General features: G+C 41.8%; 1 protein-coding gene and 1 long non-coding RNA gene across 2 annotated transcripts in view; one reads left to right on the top strand and one right to left on the bottom strand.

Moving 5' to 3' along the window:
• The first annotated feature begins 2,903 nt into the window (after positions 1-2,903).
• LOC137841829 (myosin heavy chain, skeletal muscle, adult-like) lies at positions 2,904-22,105 on the top strand. The gene is made up of 38 exons (XM_068655205.1): positions 2,904-3,122; positions 3,211-3,354; positions 3,447-3,603; positions 4,259-4,286; positions 4,373-4,484; positions 4,573-4,665; positions 5,856-5,919; positions 6,011-6,109; positions 6,216-6,319; positions 6,402-6,540; positions 6,797-6,915; positions 7,006-7,155; positions 8,110-8,280; positions 9,079-9,385; positions 9,492-9,568; positions 9,932-10,019; positions 10,112-10,229; positions 10,402-10,525; positions 10,611-10,747; positions 10,850-11,105; positions 12,973-13,215; positions 13,307-13,483; positions 13,560-13,705; positions 13,805-13,895; positions 13,983-14,372; positions 14,561-14,687; positions 14,917-15,035; positions 15,335-15,531; positions 15,902-16,085; positions 16,172-16,337; positions 16,518-16,642; positions 17,019-17,327; positions 19,312-19,515; positions 19,779-19,904; positions 21,052-21,222; positions 21,309-21,413; positions 21,538-21,633; positions 21,933-22,105. Exons 1-38 carry the CDS (start codon positions 2,919-2,921, stop codon positions 22,086-22,088), a joined length of 5,823 nt encoding a protein of 1,940 aa, XP_068511306.1. The 5' UTR covers positions 2,904-2,918; the 3' UTR covers positions 22,089-22,105.
• The window catches only part of LOC137841842 (uncharacterized), a 33,619-nt gene continuing 18,461 nt past the window's right edge, over positions 7,014-22,171 (bottom strand). The window contains exons 3-4 of the long non-coding RNA XR_011088780.1: positions 8,095-8,187; positions 7,014-7,148 (exon numbers count right to left, since the gene is read on the bottom strand). This is a non-coding gene — a long non-coding RNA (uncharacterized lncRNA). The remainder of the gene's footprint in view (positions 7,149-8,094; positions 8,188-22,171) is intronic.

Genomic DNA, 22,171 nt, shown 5'->3' with positions numbered 1-22,171 from the left:
CTTACAATGGGCAAGAAAATGTTGATAAGTGCAAAGTTATGTACTTAGGAAAAGCAATTCCATCTTATATAGTGATGGTTAGCGATCAGATATGTGGAGGTTCAATATTAACACTGCATATCATCAAATCTTAAAAGAGAGAAGATAGAACTTGGAAATTATAGGGGAGAATGACAAAGCCAATGCTAAGTAAATAATAATTTTCATACAAAGAAAGATTAGATAGATTACCACTTTTTGCCTTGTTTTGTGGACAGTGATTACTGACTCTTTCTATTATCAGAACAATGAGTGGACAGGGAAATAAGCACCGTTAAAGTAAAGAAAATAGTTTTCAAGAACCTCATTTAAACTAAAACTCCCATTGCTAGAGGGCAAGTAGAATTGGTCCTGAAGTGATTAAATCAAAGGAAGAAAAATCTAGCAAAATCTCCTGACCACAGTCATCTGTCCTACCATGAATCTGTAATCTCAAGATTTCCAGGACGTCGGAAGATAAAAAAAAGGAATGTTATTTTTTATTTATATCTATATCCAGAGGTGGGATCATGCTTAATGAACACTTAGTTGGTTCAAAGTGTCTATTCTACCTCACATACTATGCTATTTTATAACTGGAAGAAGTGAAGCATAGTAATATTTAATAATCTGATTAAATAGATAAGCAGGGCAGCCAACAGAAAAATACACATCTTATATCCAAGATCTGTCTCTGTAAAAGAACGTCTGTTATTAGACTTCTGCTGGCCTCTAAAAAAGGTTATTGTATGCACCCAAATGTCACCCTGCTTGCCCAGTAAATGTTTGTCCCTGCTGCTTTTGCTCGGAGTCATGGAGCATCCATGGCCTACATCTAATAGCTGTTACTCTCATCCCTCTAGTCAGCATTAGCTGAAATTCCGCCCCTATGAATCTTCTCATATTATTTATAGGAGATTTATCCACATAGCTAGTGAGAGACCAAAAATTTCTAATTATATCTAGCAACCTCACTTTCCAGTTTTCAGTCTGTTCAGTTTGCCAGACAGTGTTTTGCCAAAAACAAGGTTTGCCAAAAATGCTTTGCCCAAAGACAGAGGAGGCATCTGTAGCATGTGCTGACCAGACTCTATAAAAGAGTCCTTGAATCTGGGCAGTCCCGTCTTCAGAGAAAACTTCATGGTAAGTGAGTGTCTGTGACTAGCAGAAATGAACAGCATCCTTGCAGTCCATTTGTCCCACTTCATTCCTGCAGTCCTGGTGTAAATATGTGCGCCTGCAAGCATTTAAAGTCTGTGACAAAAAGCACATTTGTACATTAAATTTGTGACTTGCTTATGAAGTCCTGTGCAGCAATAATGAGAGATCTGCATTTTCCATTTCTGCTTTACAGCACGGATCATCTTCCAGCCTGCAAGGCATCTTCTTGTATCATAAGAGGTAAGAGCCTAATTTACACATATTTAAGTGACATATGAAAAGGTGGCATATTACTTTAGAATTGTTATTTTGTGGTGGCAGATTTCTGTACAATTGTGTAGGCAATTGCAATATGCCCTGTTTTCCTGGACATTGCTCTGTTATGATAAATACAGCATGCTTAAGGTTGGGTAGGCTGCTCATAACAAGCAAGCCTTCCAAAGTGTCTTTGCTTGAATTCAGTAGCCACTGATGCCATGCTGGGAAATGCTTCTTGGGGATTTCTCATGTTTAATTATGGATCAGTGAAGTAAATGATCTGTTCTGGCAGGAAGTCCAGTTAGATAAAGGGAGCTGACAGAACAGCTGATTGCAAAATCTTACAAATTTGCAATAAACTATGTGTATTACTGTATAGGATATACAGTGTATATTGGTCGGAAATTGCTAAGAAAATACCTATCAGCCTATACTACAGGGTTATAATCTGCATGTGACTCTTATGTTAGGAAACTTGTAAAAATGTAAAAAACAACTCACATACTTAAAAAACAAACAAACAAACAAAGAGATGTCCTTCTATTCCTCTGAAAATAAATTGAGTAAAATGGAGGCTCTGCATGCTACTAGGAACTGTGTGAAGTTATGACATTTGATTGGTTCATTTAGGTAACTAAAAGTCCTAGCATGACATCTAAACAACTTTCCTGTCTGTTCAACTTCCTAGGAACTCAGGTGCTTTCTATTACTAGACATGCAATGTTTAATTGGGAACTCAGTACTGCATTTAGATATTCATCCTTGATTTGTAAATTCTTGAACTGAGGCTGATAAATTTTTGGTATAATTATTCCCAGAAACAATTGGCATACAAGGAAATAATTGGTGATACAGTATTTTAACTTACTGGATTGGGGCTTCCTGCCATGGGGAGCCAGTTCCAGTGCCTGACCACCCTCTTGGTGAGAACCTTTTGCTAATATCCAACCTGAACTTGCCCCAGTACAGCTTCATGCTATTCTCTAGGGTCCTTCAAGATAAGCTGAAGGACTGAGCTTTGTCTACTCTGGAAGTGTAAATAAAGACTCTTATTGTCCTCTTCAACAAACTGAGGTTATACAGGAAAAAGAAACAAGCTCTTCTTGAATGTGCAGAGTGAAGGGATGAGGGGCAACAAACACATGTTGTAGCAATAGGACTTCTGACCAGGTATTTGGAAAAAAATGTCACTATCAAGGTGGTCAAATATTAAATGGGTATCCAGAGAGACTAAGGAATCTCCATCCCTGGAGATAATCAAAACTTCACCAGAAAAGCCTCTGAGTAACTTGATTTGATGTGTATTGAACAAAAAGATAGACCAGAGAACTGCCTGAGATTCTTCTCAGGCAAACCCTTCTATAATGCTCTGTAAGTTTTCCAATAAACCAAAGGGCAACAAAAATTGTTGACTCATTTGGACAATATATCTGCTCTTTCATAGTGTTTTCTGCTGACAAGCCCCTCCATAACGATCAACCATGTCTTCAGATTCTGAGATGGCCATCTTTGGGGAGGCAGCTCCCTACCTCCGAAAGTCAGAGAAGGAAAGAATCGAAGCTCAGAACAAGCCTTTTGATGCCAAATCATCAGTCTTTGTGGTACATCCAAAGGAATCCTTTGTGAAAGGGACAATCCAGAGCAAAGAATCAGGAAAGGTCACTGTCAAGACTGAAGGTGGAGAGGTGAGTGAAAAACAAGGCTGAAAGACACCATTTGATTCCCACTCTGGGCTGTAAGCTGACATACACTGATCTTTCATTTCCTTGGCAGACTCTGACCGTGAAGGAAGATCAAATCTTCTCCATGAACCCTCCCAAGTATGACAAAATTGAGGACATGGCCATGATGACCCACCTCCATGAACCCGCTGTGCTGTACAACCTCAAAGAGCGTTATGCAGCCTGGATGATCTATGTAAGTACCAGCAGCTCTCTTCCCTTGGGTAGCTGGAAGGCCTGCTGTGCCAAGCTGAGCAGAAACCAACGTTCTGTCTCCCTTCCTCACAGACCTACTCGGGCCTCTTCTGTGTCACTGTCAACCCCTACAAGTGGCTGCCAGTGTACAACCCGGAGGTGGTGTTGGCCTACCGAGGCAAAAAGCGCCAGGAGGCCCCTCCACACATCTTCTCCATCTCTGACAATGCCTATCAGTTCATGCTGACTGGTGAGTGGTTCTCAAAGTTATTCTACTTAAAAGATGTTTTAAATGTAAGCAGAAAATTTTCCTGATAAATATACTGATTTCTATTAACACGTCTGTTTTTGTTCTTGTTTTTTTTTGTGTGTGTGTGTTTATTTTTTTTTATTTTTTATTTCAGACATAGTATTAATCACTGCATATTTAAACAGTCGTTTTACATCAGGATTTCTAAAGAGGAGGTTTAATGCCATAGGTAGTTAGCATATTAGGAAAAACAATAAGCAGAATGGAGCAGATAGAGAAAAGAATATAGTTATGCCTATAATGAAATGTTGAAAGGGAACAGGGTACGAACTCCATATGTTATTTGAAAATTCTGCTTTTGCTCTAAATACAATCTGTGTAGCAGAAGTAACAAAATAAAAATGGAAACCATTCACTCTACTTTATGCAGGAGAAAAAAGATCATAACAGTATAGTAAGAAAAAAACAAGTCTGTTCAAGGATTTTCAGTGTTCATAGGAAAGCATTATTTTGCAAACTGAAAAAACTATTAGTAGTAAAGGAAGTTAAAATATATATATACTTTTTCTGGGTATAATTTACATGTATTGCATTAATTTTTAATCTTATTTTGTTCTTCATTTGCAATGTCTACTTCTTTCTGCCTCTTTCACAGACCGTGAGAATCAGTCAATCCTGATCACGTAAGTATGATCCTTGCTGGGGTCCTCACAGGGCTGCCCCATGCCCAGGGACCACACACTATCTGATTCTCTGTCTGGTTTGACAGTGGAGAATCTGGTGCAGGGAAGACTGTGAACACAAAGCGTGTCATCCAATACTTTGCAACAATTGCAGCTAGTGGGGAGAAGAAAAAGGAGGAGCAGCCTGGCAAAATGCAGGTGAGCTCTTTGGACAGACAGACTCAAGACTCAGCCCATAACCGCTGAGTGAATTAAATACTGTAAATATACGATTATCATATTGTAGGGGACACTTGAGGATCAAATCATCAGCGCCAACCCCTTGCTGGAGGCCTTTGGTAATGCCAAGACTGTGAGGAACGACAACTCCTCACGCTTTGTAAGTTTTTGATAAGAGATTTTGACATTTATTGATGAACAAGAATGTCCGATCAGAACCTGTCACTTCTGAAGTGACATAGTAGGATAGTTTTACTCCTTGAAGTCATATTTTCCTCATATTTTGTTTGACTAAAAAATATCTAACTGTCTAATTAACTGTTTAACTGTAGAAGTGTAGCACAGCAAACAAATATGTACAAAGAGGGATCATTTAAATATGTGTAAATGTATTTGTTATTTAGAATTTATAAATGTATATATAAACTCCTAGTATCCGTCATACAGACTATAGATACAAAGCTGTGTAAATTTATGTAATGCAAAGAAAGGAAGAAAGGGAGAGAAAGAGGAAGGAAGAGACTAACACACAGGAAACAATTTGCCTGTATCCAATCCACAAAATATTAATCTGACTTTGCTAGATATAGAACTGGGCAGGTCTAGTAATTTAACCGTTCAGACCTTGATATGAGCTGCCTGGGAAGGGAAAGTGACAAGAGTATCTTCAGACATCTTATAACAAACCTAACTGCTCTATGACACATATTTTTGATCTTTTTAATTACAGAAAGCCATTAGTAAATTGTACTCGATAAGCTGTGAATGTTTTTAAGAAATTGCAATACCAATTCACAGTTGTAGCTTTAAGTTTTGCATTCTATTGCATTGTCCCTGTGCCCATGGTTCAGAAAAGAAAAGCTGCCTTCCATTGTTCTACAGGATCCAAAAACTCATTTTAACACATACACGTATTCCAGTAAAATTGACCTTCACTGCATCCTATCTCATTAAGGACTGAATCCACTGCATCTGGGCTTTCTCTGTACACATCTGTTCAAGCTCAAGCATAAATGAGCTAACAAATGTCTACTTTAGTGGTTTTCCTTCTCCTCTTCAATCAGGATATCAACTGAATAACAATAACTTGTCTCAGATCTTTATCTTACTGTTGCCAACATAGAGCTGTCTCTTAGTTTCACTGTTCTTGTATGTGTGTTATATTTTGTTTTGTTCTGTTTCTGTTTGTTTTTGTTTGTTTGTTTGTTTGTTTGTTTGAGGGGGGACAACAAATTCACAGATCTTCTAAGTTGAAAACCTGTACTCTGTACAGACTGTATGGAGACTGTATGGTTACATGCTTGTGGCCTTAGTGAAATTTCAACATACATTTTTTATTTTCCTCTCAAGGGCAAATTCATTCGAATTCACTTCGGGGCCACAGGCAAACTGGCTTCTGCTGACATTGAAACTTGTAAGTGATCTCCTGGCATGATCACATCTCTTCCCAAATTCCTCCTTCCACATGCTGTCATGTGCCTAACTCTGCCTGCCTTCATTGTTAGATCTGCTGGAGAAGTCCAGAGTCACCTTCCAGCTCAAGGCAGAAAGAAGCTACCACATATTTTATCAGATCATGTCCAACAAGAAGCCAGAGCTGATTGGTAGGAAGGATCATTATATCTTTTTGAGGATGATTGATGAGCAACGGTTCCCCCTACTACCTAGCTGAAAACACTAAGCCTGTGTCTTTCTTCTTTCTGCTTTCAGACATGCTTCTCATTACCACCAACCCATATGACTACCAATTTGTTAGTCAAGGTGAGATCACTGTTCCCAGCATTAACGACCAAGAGGAGTTGATTGCTACTGATGTAAGTTACACATAGAAATTTTATTAATTGATTTGATACGTTTAATATATGTGGCATTTACATTCACTGAATCCATTGCCAGAGTGCCATTGACATCCTGGGTTTCACTGCTGATGAAAAGACTGCCATCTACAAGTTGACAGGGGCTGTCATGCACTATGGCAACTTGAAGTTCAAGCAGAAACAGCGAGAGGAGCAGGCAGAGCCAGATGGCACAGAAGGTATTAATAAAATATAAAACTGTCAAGAAGAGAAACAGTAAAGTAGTTGGCAGGTGGTGGTCAGGCACATTGCTCAAATTCACTTTTATAAAAACATAATCTCAGTTTCCATAGTAATCATGCTTCTAAATTTCCCTTCAGGCTACCGCAGTATTGCAGTTTTAGAATTTGCACCTCTGCACTTAGCTCTTAGAGAACATCCACTGTTCACTGATTACTTCTCTGCCATTCTCTCTCTCTCTCTCTTTGCATATAGTTGCTGACAAGGCTGCCTACCTGATGGGTTTGAACTCAGCAGACTTGCTCAAGGCACTGTGCTACCCCCGAGTCAAAGTTGGGAATGAATATGTGACCAAGGGTCAAACTGTGCAGCAGGTAACAAACAGCTGGTGACTGGGTTCCTCTGGCTTGATTTACTATCTTACTCTAGATGCTCCTCCTCTGCTGCATTCTTCTTTCTTCTAGGTGAACAATGCAGTGGGTGCTCTAGCAAAAGCTGTCTATGAGAAGATGTTCTTATGGATGGTTGTTCGCATCAACCAGCAGCTTGATACGAAGCAGCCCAGACAGTACTTCATTGGTGTCCTGGACATTGCTGGCTTCGAGATCTTTGATGTAAGGAAAACAGAAATCATAGTAAAGTCTTCAAAAGGCAATTAGGGGTCAAGATAAAGCAGAGAATTATGGTTTGGGGGTTTTTGGTTTCTTTTTGAAAACATGCCGTTGACTTACAATTTCAAATATGGGTTCATATTTTATTGCAGAAAAAGTGGAAAATATATATTTTTATTGCAAAGTGAAAAAAAAAAATATTGCAAAAGCAGAAAATTTGCAGTTGTGTGGAAATGCTTGCCTTTTCTGAATATGTCACTGATTTTACACCAAGTAAAAGTACAATCTTCAAAGATTTTTCATGTAATAGCTTTCTGTAGTATAAAGGGGGAAAATAACTGCTTTTTATATAATTACCACAAATGCTGTAATTTTTCAATAGCTTGAGCATATTATTGAAATAAATCATCTGACAAGTTGTATAAAGATACCAATGATACAATATCACATATTGTATAAACAGAAAATTAGACCTAAGTCCCACACTCCCACACAGATTTATCCCAAGGCTTTGGAAAAAGAAGGCAATATATACTCTTTGCTTCCGAAGACCCATAGGGTGATTCCAATAGGAAGAGATTATTGACTGCCTTTAGTGCAGGCACAAAAAGCAGGCACACAATTTTTTATAAAACTTTAGATAAAGAACCTGAGTACAGGCCACTGCTGGAAAACACTTGTAACATCTAATGTTTTTTGTTAGGGCAATGGGAAAACGTACATAAAACCTTGTTAGGGATAAGACTACTAAATTATTTTGGAATTTGATTTAAAAATAAGTGATAGATGTAAACATTAGTCAGGTAGAAAAGAACAACCAAAAAAAAAAAAAAAGTGAATGGGATCTTTTAAAATCTTTCACTGGGCATTCCTGTGTGGGATTGAGTACACAGGAGAAAGCATTACAGAGATTGTTGCATCTTGAGTATGAGTAAATCTTACCTTTGCACTGAGCAGTTCAACAGCCTGGAGCAGCTGTGCATCAACTTCACCAATGAGAAACTGCAGCAGTTCTTCAACCACCACATGTTCGTGCTGGAGCAGGAGGAGTACAAGAAGGAAGGAATTGAGTGGGAGTTCATTGACTTTGGGATGGACTTGGCTGCTTGTATTGAGCTCATTGAAAAAGTACGTTCATTGTGTTTAAAATATTAATTCTTGTTTGTGGCAGAATTGTAGGCTTTTACCTCATTTTTTTGCTCTAGTTCAGATTTCTAAGTAATTTCTAAGGACTTGATTAGGTTATGAATGAGGTGCATTCATCTTATCATTTAAGTACATTAATATATTTTTTTAAATGACCTGTAGTTTTACCTGCCTGGAAATAGAAAAATAAATGTGATCACACATAATCTGATGGCAAGGATTTTCTGCAGGTGTATTTTCTAATGTGCAAAGATGAAAGAGCTCTTTTCAGAAACTCAGGCACAATATTCAGTGTCAAGATTATGATCTCAATATTAATGTTGTGATTTCAGAAATGCAATTTGTAATTAAAATCAGAGATGTACATATAAAAAAAATGGTGTTGGATTAACAATGCTGAATAAAAACATAGCTGTGAGCCAGCACTATTTTGAGTAACATTATGTACAAGAATGAGAAGAAAGATACCTCATAAAAAATAAGATTTCAGGAAGCATCTGAAATACCTACTGATCTATTGAACAAAGGTTAAATTTAGTTAGGCACCTTTGTCTACATGAAGTTAATGTGAGAAAGGCTTAATGCAAAAATAAAAATCTCCTTTTTATCCATCAGAATTTTATTTTCAGACACTTCAAATTCATATTTCATGTAAAAATGTATGTCCAAAAGAACAACAACAACAAAAAAATCCATTTCTAAAATTCCTATGCCTTACTCTAGTCTCTTTATGAAAGCAGAATTGTATTTATCTCTGTTTTTTGTTGCTGTTTCTCCCAGCCCATGGGCATCTTCTCCATCCTGGAAGAGGAGTGCATGTTCCCCAAGGCAACTGACACCTCTTTCAAGAACAAGCTCTATGACCAGCATCTGGGCAAGTCCAACAACTTCCAGAAGCCCAAGCCTGGCAAAGGCAAGGCCGAGGCCCATTTTTCACTTGTGCACTATGCTGGCACAGTGGACTACAACATCTCTGGCTGGCTTGAAAAGAACAAGGACCCCCTGAATGAAACTGTCATTGGATTGTACCAGAAGTCATCTGTAAAGACATTGGCCTTACTTTTTGCCTCTGCTGGTGGAGAAGCAGGTCAGTTCTCTGAAATGTCAACACTCTGGTGCACAGTGGTTATGCAAAACTGTAGAATCATGAATGGTCCAAAAACCAAAAAATATTGTTATCTTCACTTTATCAGAGGCTAGTGGTGGTGGTGGCAAGAAAGGTGGCAAGAAAAAGGGTTCTTCGTTCCAGACTGTCTCAGCTCTTTTTCGGGTAAGTAAAAATTCAATATGTTTTTATCTTTGAAAATCAGAATTAGATTAATTTTACATCAGAAAAGACTGTAGTTCTAAGTCAAGAAGAGAAAAGAGAAGAAGTTTTTTTGGTAAAACTATGAAGTAGACAACCTCTGTTTCTCATTGTGTCAAAAGCAACATTTTATCTTATCTTGGCAGATGGTTTTCAATGTTTAGAGGGGAACTTTGATTGAGGTGTTACCATTATTATGTAGCTGAGAATTTTCAGCTGAGTGCATATCCATTGTTAGGTGCATGACCTTTTAGTGACAAGTTCAAGGAACCTAGTAGTGAGAACCGAAGATTTTCTTTAAACACATACCATATTGTGGTCCCACAGGAGAACTTAAATAAACTGATGACCAATCTACGGAGCACTCACCCCCATTTTGTCCGTTGCATCATACCAAATGAAACAAAAACACCAGGTAAGGCAATCCAGCAGAAACAGATTTTCCACTGACACAGCCATTCGCTTCTATGCTGAAAACTGGTATTTATTTATACTTTAAATTGCTAGGTGCCATGGAACATGAACTAGTACTACACCAGCTGCGCTGTAATGGTGTGCTGGAAGGGATACGAATTTGCAGGAAGGGATTCCCCAGCAGAGTCCTCTATGCAGACTTTAAACAGAGGTGAGAGTGTTGCACTTCTCAGCATAATACAAACATAGTTGGTTCATTCATTTAGATTTATTCAGGTTGGACTACATTCTCCAAAATAACTGTTGATAAGATGGTTGGATTCAGTATCTACTGTGTGTTGATTGGGAAGCTCAGCTTTATCTTGCTTTTTTGCTTTTCACAGGTACAAGGTGCTTAATGCCAGCGCTATCCCAGAGGGACAGTTCATTGATAGCAAAAAGGCTTCTGAGAAACTTCTGGGGTCAATTGATGTGGATCACACCCAATACAAATTTGGTCACACCAAGGTACAAACTTTTCCTGACTCAATCACTACGTGCCTGTGCCTAGTTCTACCTGGCAGTGATGTGTTGCAACATTCCCTTTCTCAAGGTGTTCTTCAAAGCTGGGCTGCTAGGGCTCCTGGAGGAGATGAGGGATGAGAAGCTGGCACAGCTCATCACTCGCACACAGGCCAGGTGCAGGGGCTTCCTGATGAGAGTGGAGTACCAGAGAATGGTGGAGAGGAGGTAGACATTGCTCATCTTCAGTTAGAGTCATTTTCCTCTGGAGGAAAGCGTCACCATTCATCACACTGAAAATAATCAATGTATAATTTCATTATGCTTCAGGGAGTCCATCTTCTGCATCCAGTACAACATTCGTGCATTCATGAATGTCAAGCACTGGCCCTGGATGAAGCTGTTCTTTAAAATCAAGCCCTTGCTGAAGAGTGCAGAATCTGAGAAGGAGATGGCCAACATGAAGGGGGAGTTTGAGAAAACCAAGGAAGAGCTTGCAAAATCTGAGGCAAAGAGGAAGGAGCTGGAGGAGAAAATGGTGTCTCTGCTTCAGGAGAAAAATGATCTGCAGCTCCAAGTGCAAGCTGTGAGTTATTCCATTTATTTCCACCCAGCAAAAGATTATGTACATTCAGGCTCCTCTTTCCCAAACAGATGGTCACATTATAGAAGATTATATGTCAGATACTTAGTGAGGTGTGCATCATACTGACTGTGAAACTGCTTAAAATAATGTCTGGCAGTAGCCTGGTGAGCCCTTTGATACCCAGTGCAGGGAGTTTTAGGTAGAACTCTGTTCTCTTGCTTTATAAGGAAGAAACAATCTACAGCTGTGTAGGTGAGTCCTGCCGGTTGTACCTCCTTCACCAAGACATAAACCATGAATGCATTTTGTACATGATATGCAATCTAGAGTTCAAACTGATGTTTATAATATTATAATGCTTATAATATTATAATATCAGTTATAATGCTTGTAATATTATGATATCAGTTACCAAACTGATGCTTATAATATTATATATCAGCTTCTTGATAACTATGGTTTATTCATTCATTCATTCATTCAAGTGGGAAATATGACTAGAAATGTCTTCTCAGCCTAATGAAGCTCATCTTCTAATGAAGTCTAATCTCTTGGGGCTGTTCTATGGTGTTTTACTATGTACAAGAGAGTTCAGTATTCCCTGGGATAATGAAAAGTAACAGCCTGGTATTGGTAGATGTTGGAAAAGGTACTCTTCCCAGTGAAAAGGCTTTCTGAGCCCTGCCCATCCTTCAGTGCTTTAGTTTATAATCCTTAAATATAAAACACATATGCCAAATTTAAAGAGCATATGTATGTATAATAAAATTAAAGCAGCTCTGGGTAGACACTTCATATCTCTGTATTCTTTAGACTTGAATAAAGCACAGAACAAGAAAGATGAGTAAGCAAAAACAGATGACTAAGCAAAACCTTTCACTTCTGGGTACTGTAGTTATTTGCATCTGCAACCTGGATTTTCATCACATGCCATATGGTAGTTGTGTTATTAGTAATATCCTATGAACCTCATGTACACAAAACAAACAAACAAACAAACAAAAACTAGAAAAATTAAGTATCGTTTAAAAATATATTCCACCAGTGTTTGATATTCAAAACCCATCTTAGAAAGAAAACCAAAATTACTAATTAAGTCATTTAAATCACTAAAATTACCTAATACATTCACATTGCCCATAGTTTCACAGTGATCTGGGTTTTGAGTTAGAAAGTGGGAAAGCTGAGGATTTTTTTCTTAGTCCAAATGAGAAAAATAAACACTGGTTTTGATTGTCTTACTTTTAAAGTTGTCTGTCAATTAAACTTAGTCACTGCAAAGCTATTTTAATGAAATATCAAAGACTGAAGCAATAGAGAGCGAGCTGAAATCAGCATTGAAAACTACAGACACAGTGTCTAGAAACTAAGTATGCCTCTACAGTATGTGCAGTACGCTTAATGAATGTAGACAAGAGATATTCTTCTTTCTGTGACATTTTAATCCTGAACATAATAAAAGCTTTACCTCTCAATGTAATACTTGGTCCACCATAAGCAAATTACAAAAAGGAAGCTGCTTTGTACTATTTCTAGTACAAAGGAAAAAAAGCCTGTAAATTTGTTCCACTGACAAAAGGAGAAACAGAGATGAAGAGTGTCAGGGAAGGAGGTATCCTCACAGCTCACAATTCTTTTAGACATTTTATGAAAGAACTAAACAAAACAACCCTTATTTCTAAGAGAAGATGTGCATTTTTTTTTCTTTATTCCCCCTAAGAAAATAAATTGAAAAAATAGATCAGCTGTTTGTGTGGAAGTGCAAATCCAGATATAGAATTTAGATGTCAATTTACTGAGATAAAAGATAAACTTCAAAGAATTATATAAATTTATAAAATTAAAATATTTTGTATCTCCCCACAAGGAAGCAGATAGCTTGGCTGATGCTGAGGAAAGATGTGATCAGCTCATCAAAACTAAAATCCAGCTGGAAGCCAAAATTAAGGAGGTGACAGAACGGGCCGAGGATGAGGAAGAAATTAATGCTGAGCTGACTGCCAAGAAGAGGAAACTGGAGGATGAATGTTCAGAGCTGAAGAAAGACATTGATGACCTGGAGTTAACCTTGGCCAAGGTTGAAAAGGAAAAACATGCCACCGAAAACAAGGTATGAGGCAAGTAAGAAGTAAGTCATACTGTGCTATTATGGGAGTCTTGTACCTACTTGCTTTAATTACACTTGCTCCTTCTCATCAAAGGTGAAAAACCTCACAGAGGAAATGGCATCCCTGGATGAGACCATTGCCAAGCTGACAAAAGAGAAGAAAGCCCTCCAAGAGGCCCACCAGCAGACACTGGACGACCTGCAGGCCGAAGAGGACAAAGTCAATACATTGACCAAAGCAAAAACCAAGCTGGAGCAGCAAGTGGATGATGTAAGCACATGTGCCTCCAGCAAGACAGGACAGGTATGGAGTTCAACCTGCCTGGCATTAATGGAATTGTGTTTAGCTGGAAGGGTCCCTGGAGCAAGAGAAGAAACTGCGCATGGACCTTGAAAGGGCTAAGAGGAAACTTGAGGGAGACCTGAAGTTGGCCCACGATAGCATAATGGATTTGGAAAATGATAAGCAGCAGCTGGATGAGAAACTGAAGAAGTAAGTGTGGTTGTGGAACACCTGAGTGCAGGTCAGGTGCATTTATTAGGTAGTGTTATTTGGATGTTAACACTGTGTTTCTGTATGCTTTGTGCAAAGGAAAGACTTTGAAATCAGCCAGATCCAGAGCAAAATTGAGGATGAGCAAGCCCTGGGCATGCAATTACAGAAGAAGATCAAGGAGCTGCAGGCAAGCCTCTGGTCCTTCCCTTCAGCCCTTCAGAAGGACATCAGTACAAGTAGGGCATGGGTGTGAAGGGTCTTGCATTTTCCCCAGGCCCGTATCGAGGAACTGGAGGAGGAAATTGAGGCAGAGCGAACCTCTCGGGCAAAAGCAGAGAAGCACCGTGCTGACCTCTCCAGAGAGCTGGAGGAGATCAGCGAGCGACTGGAAGAAGCCGGAGGGGCTACGGCAGCTCAGATTGAGATGAACAAGAAGCGTGAGGCAGAATTTCAGAAGATGCGCCGCGACCTCGAAGAGGCCACACTGCAGCACGAAGCCACAGCTGCCACCCTGCGGAAGAAGCACGCAGACAGCACAGCTGAGCTTGGGGAGCAGATCGACAACCTGCAACGAGTCAAGCAGAAGCTGGAGAAGGAGAAGAGTGAGCTGAAGATGGAGATAGATGACTTGGCCAGTAACATGGAGTCTGTCTCCAAAGCCAAGGTATAATACAGATCTATCAGGGTATGTGCTCAAAGTACACTCTTCACATTGTATCCCTTGAATCCTTCTCAGATCTTGATGATGTGGGTTTCTTTGTGTGTGTTGGACTTTTGTTTGTTTGGTTGGTTTGGTTTGGTTGTTGTTGTTTTTTAAGAGTAACAGTGATACAGTACCATGTTTATGTGCAGGCAAACCTGGAGAAGATGTGCCGCACACTGGAAGACCAACTGAGTGAGGTTAAGACAAAAGAAGAGGAACATCAACGCATGGTAAATGACCTCAATGCTCAAAGAGCTCGTCTGCAGACAGAATCAGGTGAGACTTTCACATCACTAGTGTGCAAATGAACAGTGACAGGGAGTTAATGTAGAAATGAGCCTTCTGGACATATGGCCTGTCCAATACATGCTGTCCTGTGAGAAGTTTATGTCATAAGATCATAAGTTTCTGTAAACACTGCTAAATATCTTTTCTTAAAGCCCCAACTGCCCACACACTATCATCAATGGCAATGAAAGTCCGGTGTATCTGCAAACTTTCCCAGGTGAATATTCACGCCAGGTGGAGGAGAAAGATGCTCTAATTTCTCAGCTATCAAGAGGCAAGCAGGCATTCACCCAACAGATTGAGGAACTCAAGAGGCACTTAGAAGAAGAGATAAAGGTGAGGAGGCTTTCCAAATTCTGTTTTATCCATTGGATTCCTCCTGACCAAGAGGTACTTCAGACACCTATGAGATTACAAAAATACCATGGGAGAAAACCGTACTTAGCTAGTGCAGGGCAAGTCTTTCCATGCTAGCTTTGCTGTCTGTTCCCTGCTATCTGTTAATTAATCCTCTTGCAAATTTCCAGGCCTTTTCCCAGAACTGCCGTTGTTTCATATAGAAGAATAAACCAATGTCCAAAAACATTTCAATCAGGACTTTTCCATTCAATGTCAAAATACTCTTGTCACCTCAGGCTAAGAGTGCCCTGGCCCACGCCTTGCAGTCTGCTCGCCATGACTGTGACTTGCTCAGGGAACAATATGAGGAGGAGCAAGAAGCCAAGGGAGAACTGCAACGTGCACTGTCCAAAGCCAACAGCGAAGTGGCCCAATGGAGAACTAAATATGAGACAGATGCTATTCAGCGCACGGAGGAGCTGGAGGAGGCCAAGTATGTGGAGAAAGCAGGGAAGGCTGGCAGAAAGTAACAACAGAAATTTGAGGAGACCACTCTAATACTGTCAGGAAGAAAGTCAATGGTGTGCTTAGGGTAGAATGACAGGAGGAAGGCTAATGCATCTTGTAATGTATGTGAGTTGGAATATGAAAAGGACAAAATGTGTAGAAATCAGAGAACTGCAGAATGAGAACTGCAGAATGAGAACAGGTATGGTTTAGGAAAAAAAAAAAAAAAAGACAAGGGATTTGGGCTACAGACTGTGAAGTGGTAAAGCATGCTGTTGAGAAAAAAAAAAAAAAAAGTTAGATATACTCTTTTTTTTTTTTTTTGTTAACTGGGAAATGTGCTAACCACTTCCTAGGAAGAAACTGGCACAGCGCCTGCAGGATGCAGAGGAACACGTTGAAGCCGTCAACGCCAAATGTGCTTCCCTGGAAAAGACAAAGCAGAGGCTGCAGAACGAGGTGGAAGACCTGATGATTGACGTGGAGCGATCAAATGCTGCCTGCGCAGCTCTGGACAAGAAGCAGAAGAACTTTGACAAGGTATTCTGGCCTCTGGCCCTGTGCTTCCTGGGCAGGGCATCTCCTCACAATTGTCACATCCATACTCACACCCTGTTGCTCCTCAGATCCTGGCAGAGTGGAAGCAGAAGTACGAGGAAACACAGGCTGAGCTGGAAGCTTCCCAGAAGGAGTCTCGCTCTCTCAGCACGGAGCTGTTTAAGATGAAGAATGCCTATGAGGAGTCCCTGGACCACCTGGAAACGCTGAAGCGTGAGAACAAGAACTTGCAGCGTAAGTCCCTAGCTCTCTGCTGCTGGCTGGATTTTCTCACAAGCCAGTCTGTCCTCCACTCCACAAAGGTCCTTGCCCACAGGTCTGCAAGGGTACCTGTCATGTTCGTGTGGCTGGTACGGTCTTTTCCCTCCTTTATGCCCTATGTCTGACCATGCCTTGTTTCACCCTTCCTTACAGAGGAGATTTCTGACCTCACAGAGCAGATTGCAGAGGGAGGAAAGGCAATCCATGAGCTGGAGAAAGTCAAGAAACAGATTGAGCAAGAGAAATCTGAAATCCAGGCTGCCTTGGAGGAAGCTGAGGTACACAGTGCTAATGAATGGTGTCCAGACTGAAACAATGGGAGCAGAAATCTGCAGATGTGGCAAGAAAGACAAACTGTATTTCATGCGGTATTGTATGCCCATAAACACCGATTTCCAGACTGGAGTACTTTGGAACAGTGTGAATGATAAAAGCTTGGGAATTTCAAACAAATGTCACTTCTTTGTTTCTACTGGGTCTGGAGATCTAGCCTCAGTATGTATATCATCCACAGTGAAGGAGCCCCTTTCCTTTAGACATAATTTGGAAGATATTTATTAGACATAATTTGACATTATTAGACATAATTTGGAAGATAACTTTAGGAAGAAGCATTTTAAAAGGATTTTAAAATTCAGTTTCTTTGTTATTCAGGCCTCTCTAGAACACGAAGAGGGGAAAATCCTGCGCCTCCAGCTGGAGCTCAACCAGGTCAAGTCTGAGATTGACAGGAAGATAGCAGAGAAAGATGAGGAAATTGACCAGCTGAAGAGAAATCACCTCAGAATTGTGGAGTCCATGCAAAGCACCCTGGATGCTGAGATCAGGAGCAGGAACGAAGCCCTGCGGCTGAAGAAGAAGATGGAGGGAGACCTGAATGAAATGGAGATCCAGCTGAGCCATGCCAACCGCCAGGCTGCAGAGGCACAAAAGAACCTGAGAAACACACAGGGAGTGCTCAAGGTATGGCAATACCAAACATATTCACCTCTTTCTGACATTGCTAAAAAATATCTGGTACAGTATCAGTTCTACAACTATGTGAAAATAGGCAGGTAGGCAGTGATGAAGCTCCAAGAAGAAGTCTGAAGGAAATCAAGAGAGACTTCAGGGCCTTAGGAAAACTTGTTAAGGAGGTTAAAGATCGGGAGCACAGGTGGTATTTTCCTCTATCCCTCCAGAGGCAGGGAATAATGAGGCAAAGAACAGGAACAGCCAGCAAATCAATACCTGGGCTCCAACCCTTTGGAAAAGGATCTTTAGTCAGGATTTAGCAGGGCTCGTTGATAGGGCTTTAAACTAGATTTGAAGAGGTAAAGGTACAAAACCAGACTTGACAGACAAGCCTGGGGGTGGTATGACAGCGGTTATGAGACAGTGTGGTAGCAAGCTCCAGCGCACTGCCATCCCAGCTGAGGCAGGAGATGGACAGTCAAGTCACGGCAAAGACTAAAAGGACACTGTCAGGTTAGAAATCAGAAAAGTATCTGGGAATGGTCATGTGGGAATTAGGGCTTCTCCCCTAAAAATGTGACAGGAGGACTAATCCAACTGAAGCACATCTACACTAATGCATGCAGTATGGACAAGAAACAGGAGGATTTGTAAGCCATTGTGAGGAAGGAAAACAATAGAACATTTGTCATCACAGAAACATGGTGGGATGGTTCACGTGACTGGAGTGCTGCAATGGATGGCTACAAACTCTTCTGAAGGGTTAAGCTAGAAAGGAGGTCTACCTAGACTTCAGCAAGGCTTTTCACACCATTTCCCAAAGCATCCTCCTGGAGAAAATGGCTACTCATGGCTTGGATGTGTGTACGCTACATTGGGTTAAAAGCTGGCTGGGTCACCTGGCCTAAAGTGTCGTGGTGAATGGAATTAAACCCAGATGGAGGCTGGTCCCTAATGGAATCCCCCAGGGCTCAGTACTGGGACCAATTCTCTTCAGTACCTTTATCAATGATCTGGACAAGGGGATCGAGTGCACCCTCAATAAGTTCGCAGACAGCAACAAGTTGGGTGCGAGTGTTGATTTGCTCGAGGGCAGAAAGTATCTGCAGAAGGATCTGGGTAGGTGGGACTGATGGGCCAAGGCCAACTGTATGAAGTTCAACAAGTCTAAGTGCTGGGTCCAGTACTTGGGGTACAACAACACCATACGACACTATAGACTGAGGGAAGAGTGGCTGGAAAGCTGCCTGGAGGAAAGGGACCTAGCAGTATTGGTTGATAGCCAGCTGAATATGAGCCAGCAGTATGCTCAGGTGGCCAAGAAGGCCAAGTGCATCTTGGCTTGTATCAGAAATAATGTGGCCAGCAGGACTAGGGAAGTGATTAACCCTCTGAACTTGGCTTTGATGAGGCCACACCTTGAATACCATCTTCAGTTTTGGGCCCCTCACTATAAGAAGGACACTAAGGTGCCAGAGCACATGCAAAGAAGGGCAGCAAAGCTGGTGAAGGATCAAGAAAACAAATTTTATGAGGAGCAGCTGCAGGAACTGGGGTTGTTTAGCCTGGAGTAAAGGACGCTCAGGGGAGACCTGATTGCACTACTATAGGAGCCTAAGGAGGCTATAGCAAGGTGGGGGTGGGACTCTTCTCCCAAGCACCAAGTGGTAAGACAAGAGGAAATGACCTCAAGTTGTGTCAGGGGAGGTTTAAGTTGGATATTAGGAGAAATTTCTTCACTGAAATGTTTGTGAGGCATTGGAGAAGACTGCCCAGGGAAGCAGTTGAGTCACCATTCCTGGAGGCTTTCAAAAAGCGTGTAGATGGGTAGCTTAGTGACATGGTTTCATGGTGGACTCAGCAGTGCTAGGTTAAAGGCTGCAGTGGATGACCTTAGATGTCTTTTCCAACCTAAATGATTCCATGTTTCTAAGAATAGGAAATAGGAAAATAGGAAAAATACACCTCCTACTTTCTATTTCCTCACTCACAGGATACCCAGATACATTTGGATGATGCTCTCAGGACACAGGAAGACCTGAAGGAACAGGTGGCCATGGTGGAGCGTAGAGCAAACCTCTTGCAGGCTGAGATTGAGGAACTGCGGGCAGCCCTGGAGCAGACAGAGAGGTCAAGGAAAGTGGCTGAGCAGGAACTAATGGATGCAAGTGAGAGAGTTCAGCTCCTCCACACCCAGGCAAGTCCAAGAGTTGAATAAATGTATAAATTGAAAAAGGAATAAATTAAGCCTCTTTTAATTTTTTGAATAAGAATATTGCTTCGTCAGTCTTTGATAACTACTATCAGCAATGGATACCCTTCATACAAACCAATAACAGAACTCTAAACAAAATAAGTGAAAATGTTATGTTTTTGTTTTTCTTTTTCTTTTGTTTCTGTTTTTTTTTTTTTTTTTTCTTTCTAAAAATAATATATTTAAGCTGCTCTGTGAATTAACAGAACACCAGCCTGATCAACACCAAGAAGAAGCTGGAAACAGACATTGCCCAAATTCAGGGTGAAATGGAAGACACCATCCAGGAAGCCCGCAATGCTGAAGAGAAGGCCAAGAAGGCCATCACAGATGTGAGTTGGGGTCTCCTTTCACTGATGATGGTGGATTTATCCCCCCCCCCCCCAAAAAAAAAAAAATGTCTTCAGCTGCACAACGCAGAATTTAAAAAAAATCACAGAATTTCTTTCTAGGTTGGAAGAGACCTCAAGATCATCGAACCCAACCTCTGACCTAACACTAACAGTCCCCACTAAACCATATCCCTAAGCTCTACATCTAAACGTCTTTTGAAGACTTCCAGGGATGGTGACTCCACCACCTCCCTGGGCAGCCCGTTCCAGTGCCTAACAACCCTTTCAGTAAAGAAATTCTTCCTAACATCTAACCTAAAACTCCCCTGGCGTAACTTTAGCCCATTCCCCCTCGTCCTGTCACCAGGCACATGGGAGAACAGGCCAACCCCCACCTCGCTACAGCCTCCTTTAATGTACTTATACAGAGCAATAAGGTCACCCCTGAGCCTCCTCTTCTCTAGGCTGAACAAGCCCAGCTCCTTCAGCCGCTCCTCGTAGGACTTGCTCTCCAGGCCCCTCACCAGCTTCGTCGCCCTTCTTTGGACCCGCTCAAGCACCTCCATGTCCTTCTTGTAGCGAGGGGCCCAAAACTGAACACAGTACTCGAGGTGCGGCCTCACCAGAGCCGAGTACAGGGGGACGATCACCTCCCTAGTCCTGCTGGTCACAGTGTTTCTGATACAAGCCAGGATGCTGTTGGCCTTCTTGGCCACCTGAGCACACTGCTGGCTCATATTCAGCCGACTGTCCACCATCACTCCCAGGTCCTTCTCTGCCTGGCAGCTCTCCAACCATTCCTCTCCCAGCCTGTAGTTCTGCTTGGGGTTATTGCGTCCCAGGTGCAGGACCCGGCACTTGGCCTTGTTGAACTTCATACAGTTGACCTCAGCCCATCGGTGCAGCCTATCCAGATCCTCCTGCAGAGCCTTCCTACCCTCGAGCAGATCGACACATGCACCTAGCTTGGTGTCATCTGCAAACTTACTGAGGGTGCACTCGATGCCGTCATCCAGATCATTGATGAATATGTTAAAGAGGACCGGCCCCAGCACAGAGCCCTGGGGGACGCCACTAGTGACTGGCCTCCAACTGGACTTGGCTCCATTTACCACATTTACCACGCCTTTGATTCTTTCTTCTCCAGGCGGCCATGATGGCAGAAGAGCTGAAGAAGGAGCAGGACACTAGTGCTCACCTGGAAAGAATGAAGAAGAACCTGGACCAGACAGTGAAGGACCTGCAGCACCGTCTGGATGAGGCTGAGCAGCTGGCCCTGAAAGGAGGCAAGAAGCAAATCCAGAAGCTGGAGGCCAGGGTGCGTGGGGCTGGTATTTGTGCACAAGTGAGCATGTCCCTTGGAGAGGTACCGGAGAAGCTCCAAAGACAGATTTTTCATTGCAGGTGCGGGAGCTGGAAGGGGAGGTTGATGCTGAGCAGAAGCGCAGCGCTGAAGCTGTGAAGGGTGTGCGCAAGTACGAGAGGAGGGTGAAGGAGCTGACCTACCAGGTAAGGGAGAAGGCTCTTTATGCTGCCACAGCCTCCACACAGCACATCGCCCCCAATGGAAATTGTTAACTTTATGTGTTGGCAAAACCAACTCTCTCTCTTTCCTTCTTACCAATCACTGTAGTCTGAGGAAGACCGGAAGAATATTCTCAGGCTCCAGGATCTGGTGGACAAGCTGCAGATGAAGGTGAAATCCTACAAGAGACAAGCTGAAGAGGCTGTAAGTATCACTTGAATGGGACCAAGAATCATTTTCCAAGAAGAATCATAGAAATAGAAGGAGGGCTGTGTGAAGTCTTATGGGTCAGCAGAGGGGTATGAGGGTGGATGTTACAGTGGAATCATGAATACGGGAGGATGAGGAGATCTTTGAGAGGGTTCTGGGTCAGCAGTGGTAGATAGGAAACAGGAGGTCTGTGCTTTCTCTGGGCAATCACCACAGACCATCAAGGCCCAGCTGCATGAGGAGTGAAACCCCTGCCTGAGGCTCCTTGCCGTCAACTCCCTCTCCCCACACAGGAGGAGCTGTCCAATGTCAACCTCTCCAAATTCCGCAAGATCCAGCACGAGCTGGAAGAAGCCGAGGAGCGGGCTGACATTGCAGAGTCTCAGGTCAACAAGCTCCGAGTAAAGAGCCGGGAGTTTCACAGCAAGAAGATAGAAGAGGAAGAGTAAGGATGTCTTCTGGCAGCAAAGTAACCGGAGTGATGCACAAAATGTGAAACCTCTCTTTTCTTCTGCAGTGTCTTTGTAACAGT

The sequence above is a fragment of the Anas acuta genome, chromosome 18 (assembly GCF_963932015.1).
Source record: "Anas acuta chromosome 18, bAnaAcu1.1, whole genome shotgun sequence".
Classification (NCBI taxonomy): domain Eukaryota; kingdom Metazoa; phylum Chordata; class Aves; order Anseriformes; family Anatidae; genus Anas; species Anas acuta.
This window is presented reverse-complemented; position numbering and strand designations above follow the sequence as displayed.

Bases quoted from the DNA above. Each gene is read 5' to 3' on its own strand.
- LOC137841829 (XM_068655205.1), top strand. From the start codon at position 2,919: ATGTCTTCAGATTCTGAGATGGCCATCTTTGGGGAGGCAGCTCCCTAC. The intron at 6,541-6,796 runs GTATTAATAAAA...CTTTGCATATAG, and splicing joins AGAGCCAGATGGCACAGAAG to TTGCTGACAAGGCTGCCTAC. The intron at 17,328-19,311 runs GTATGGCAATAC...CCTCACTCACAG, and splicing joins ACACACAGGGAGTGCTCAAG to GATACCCAGATACATTTGGA.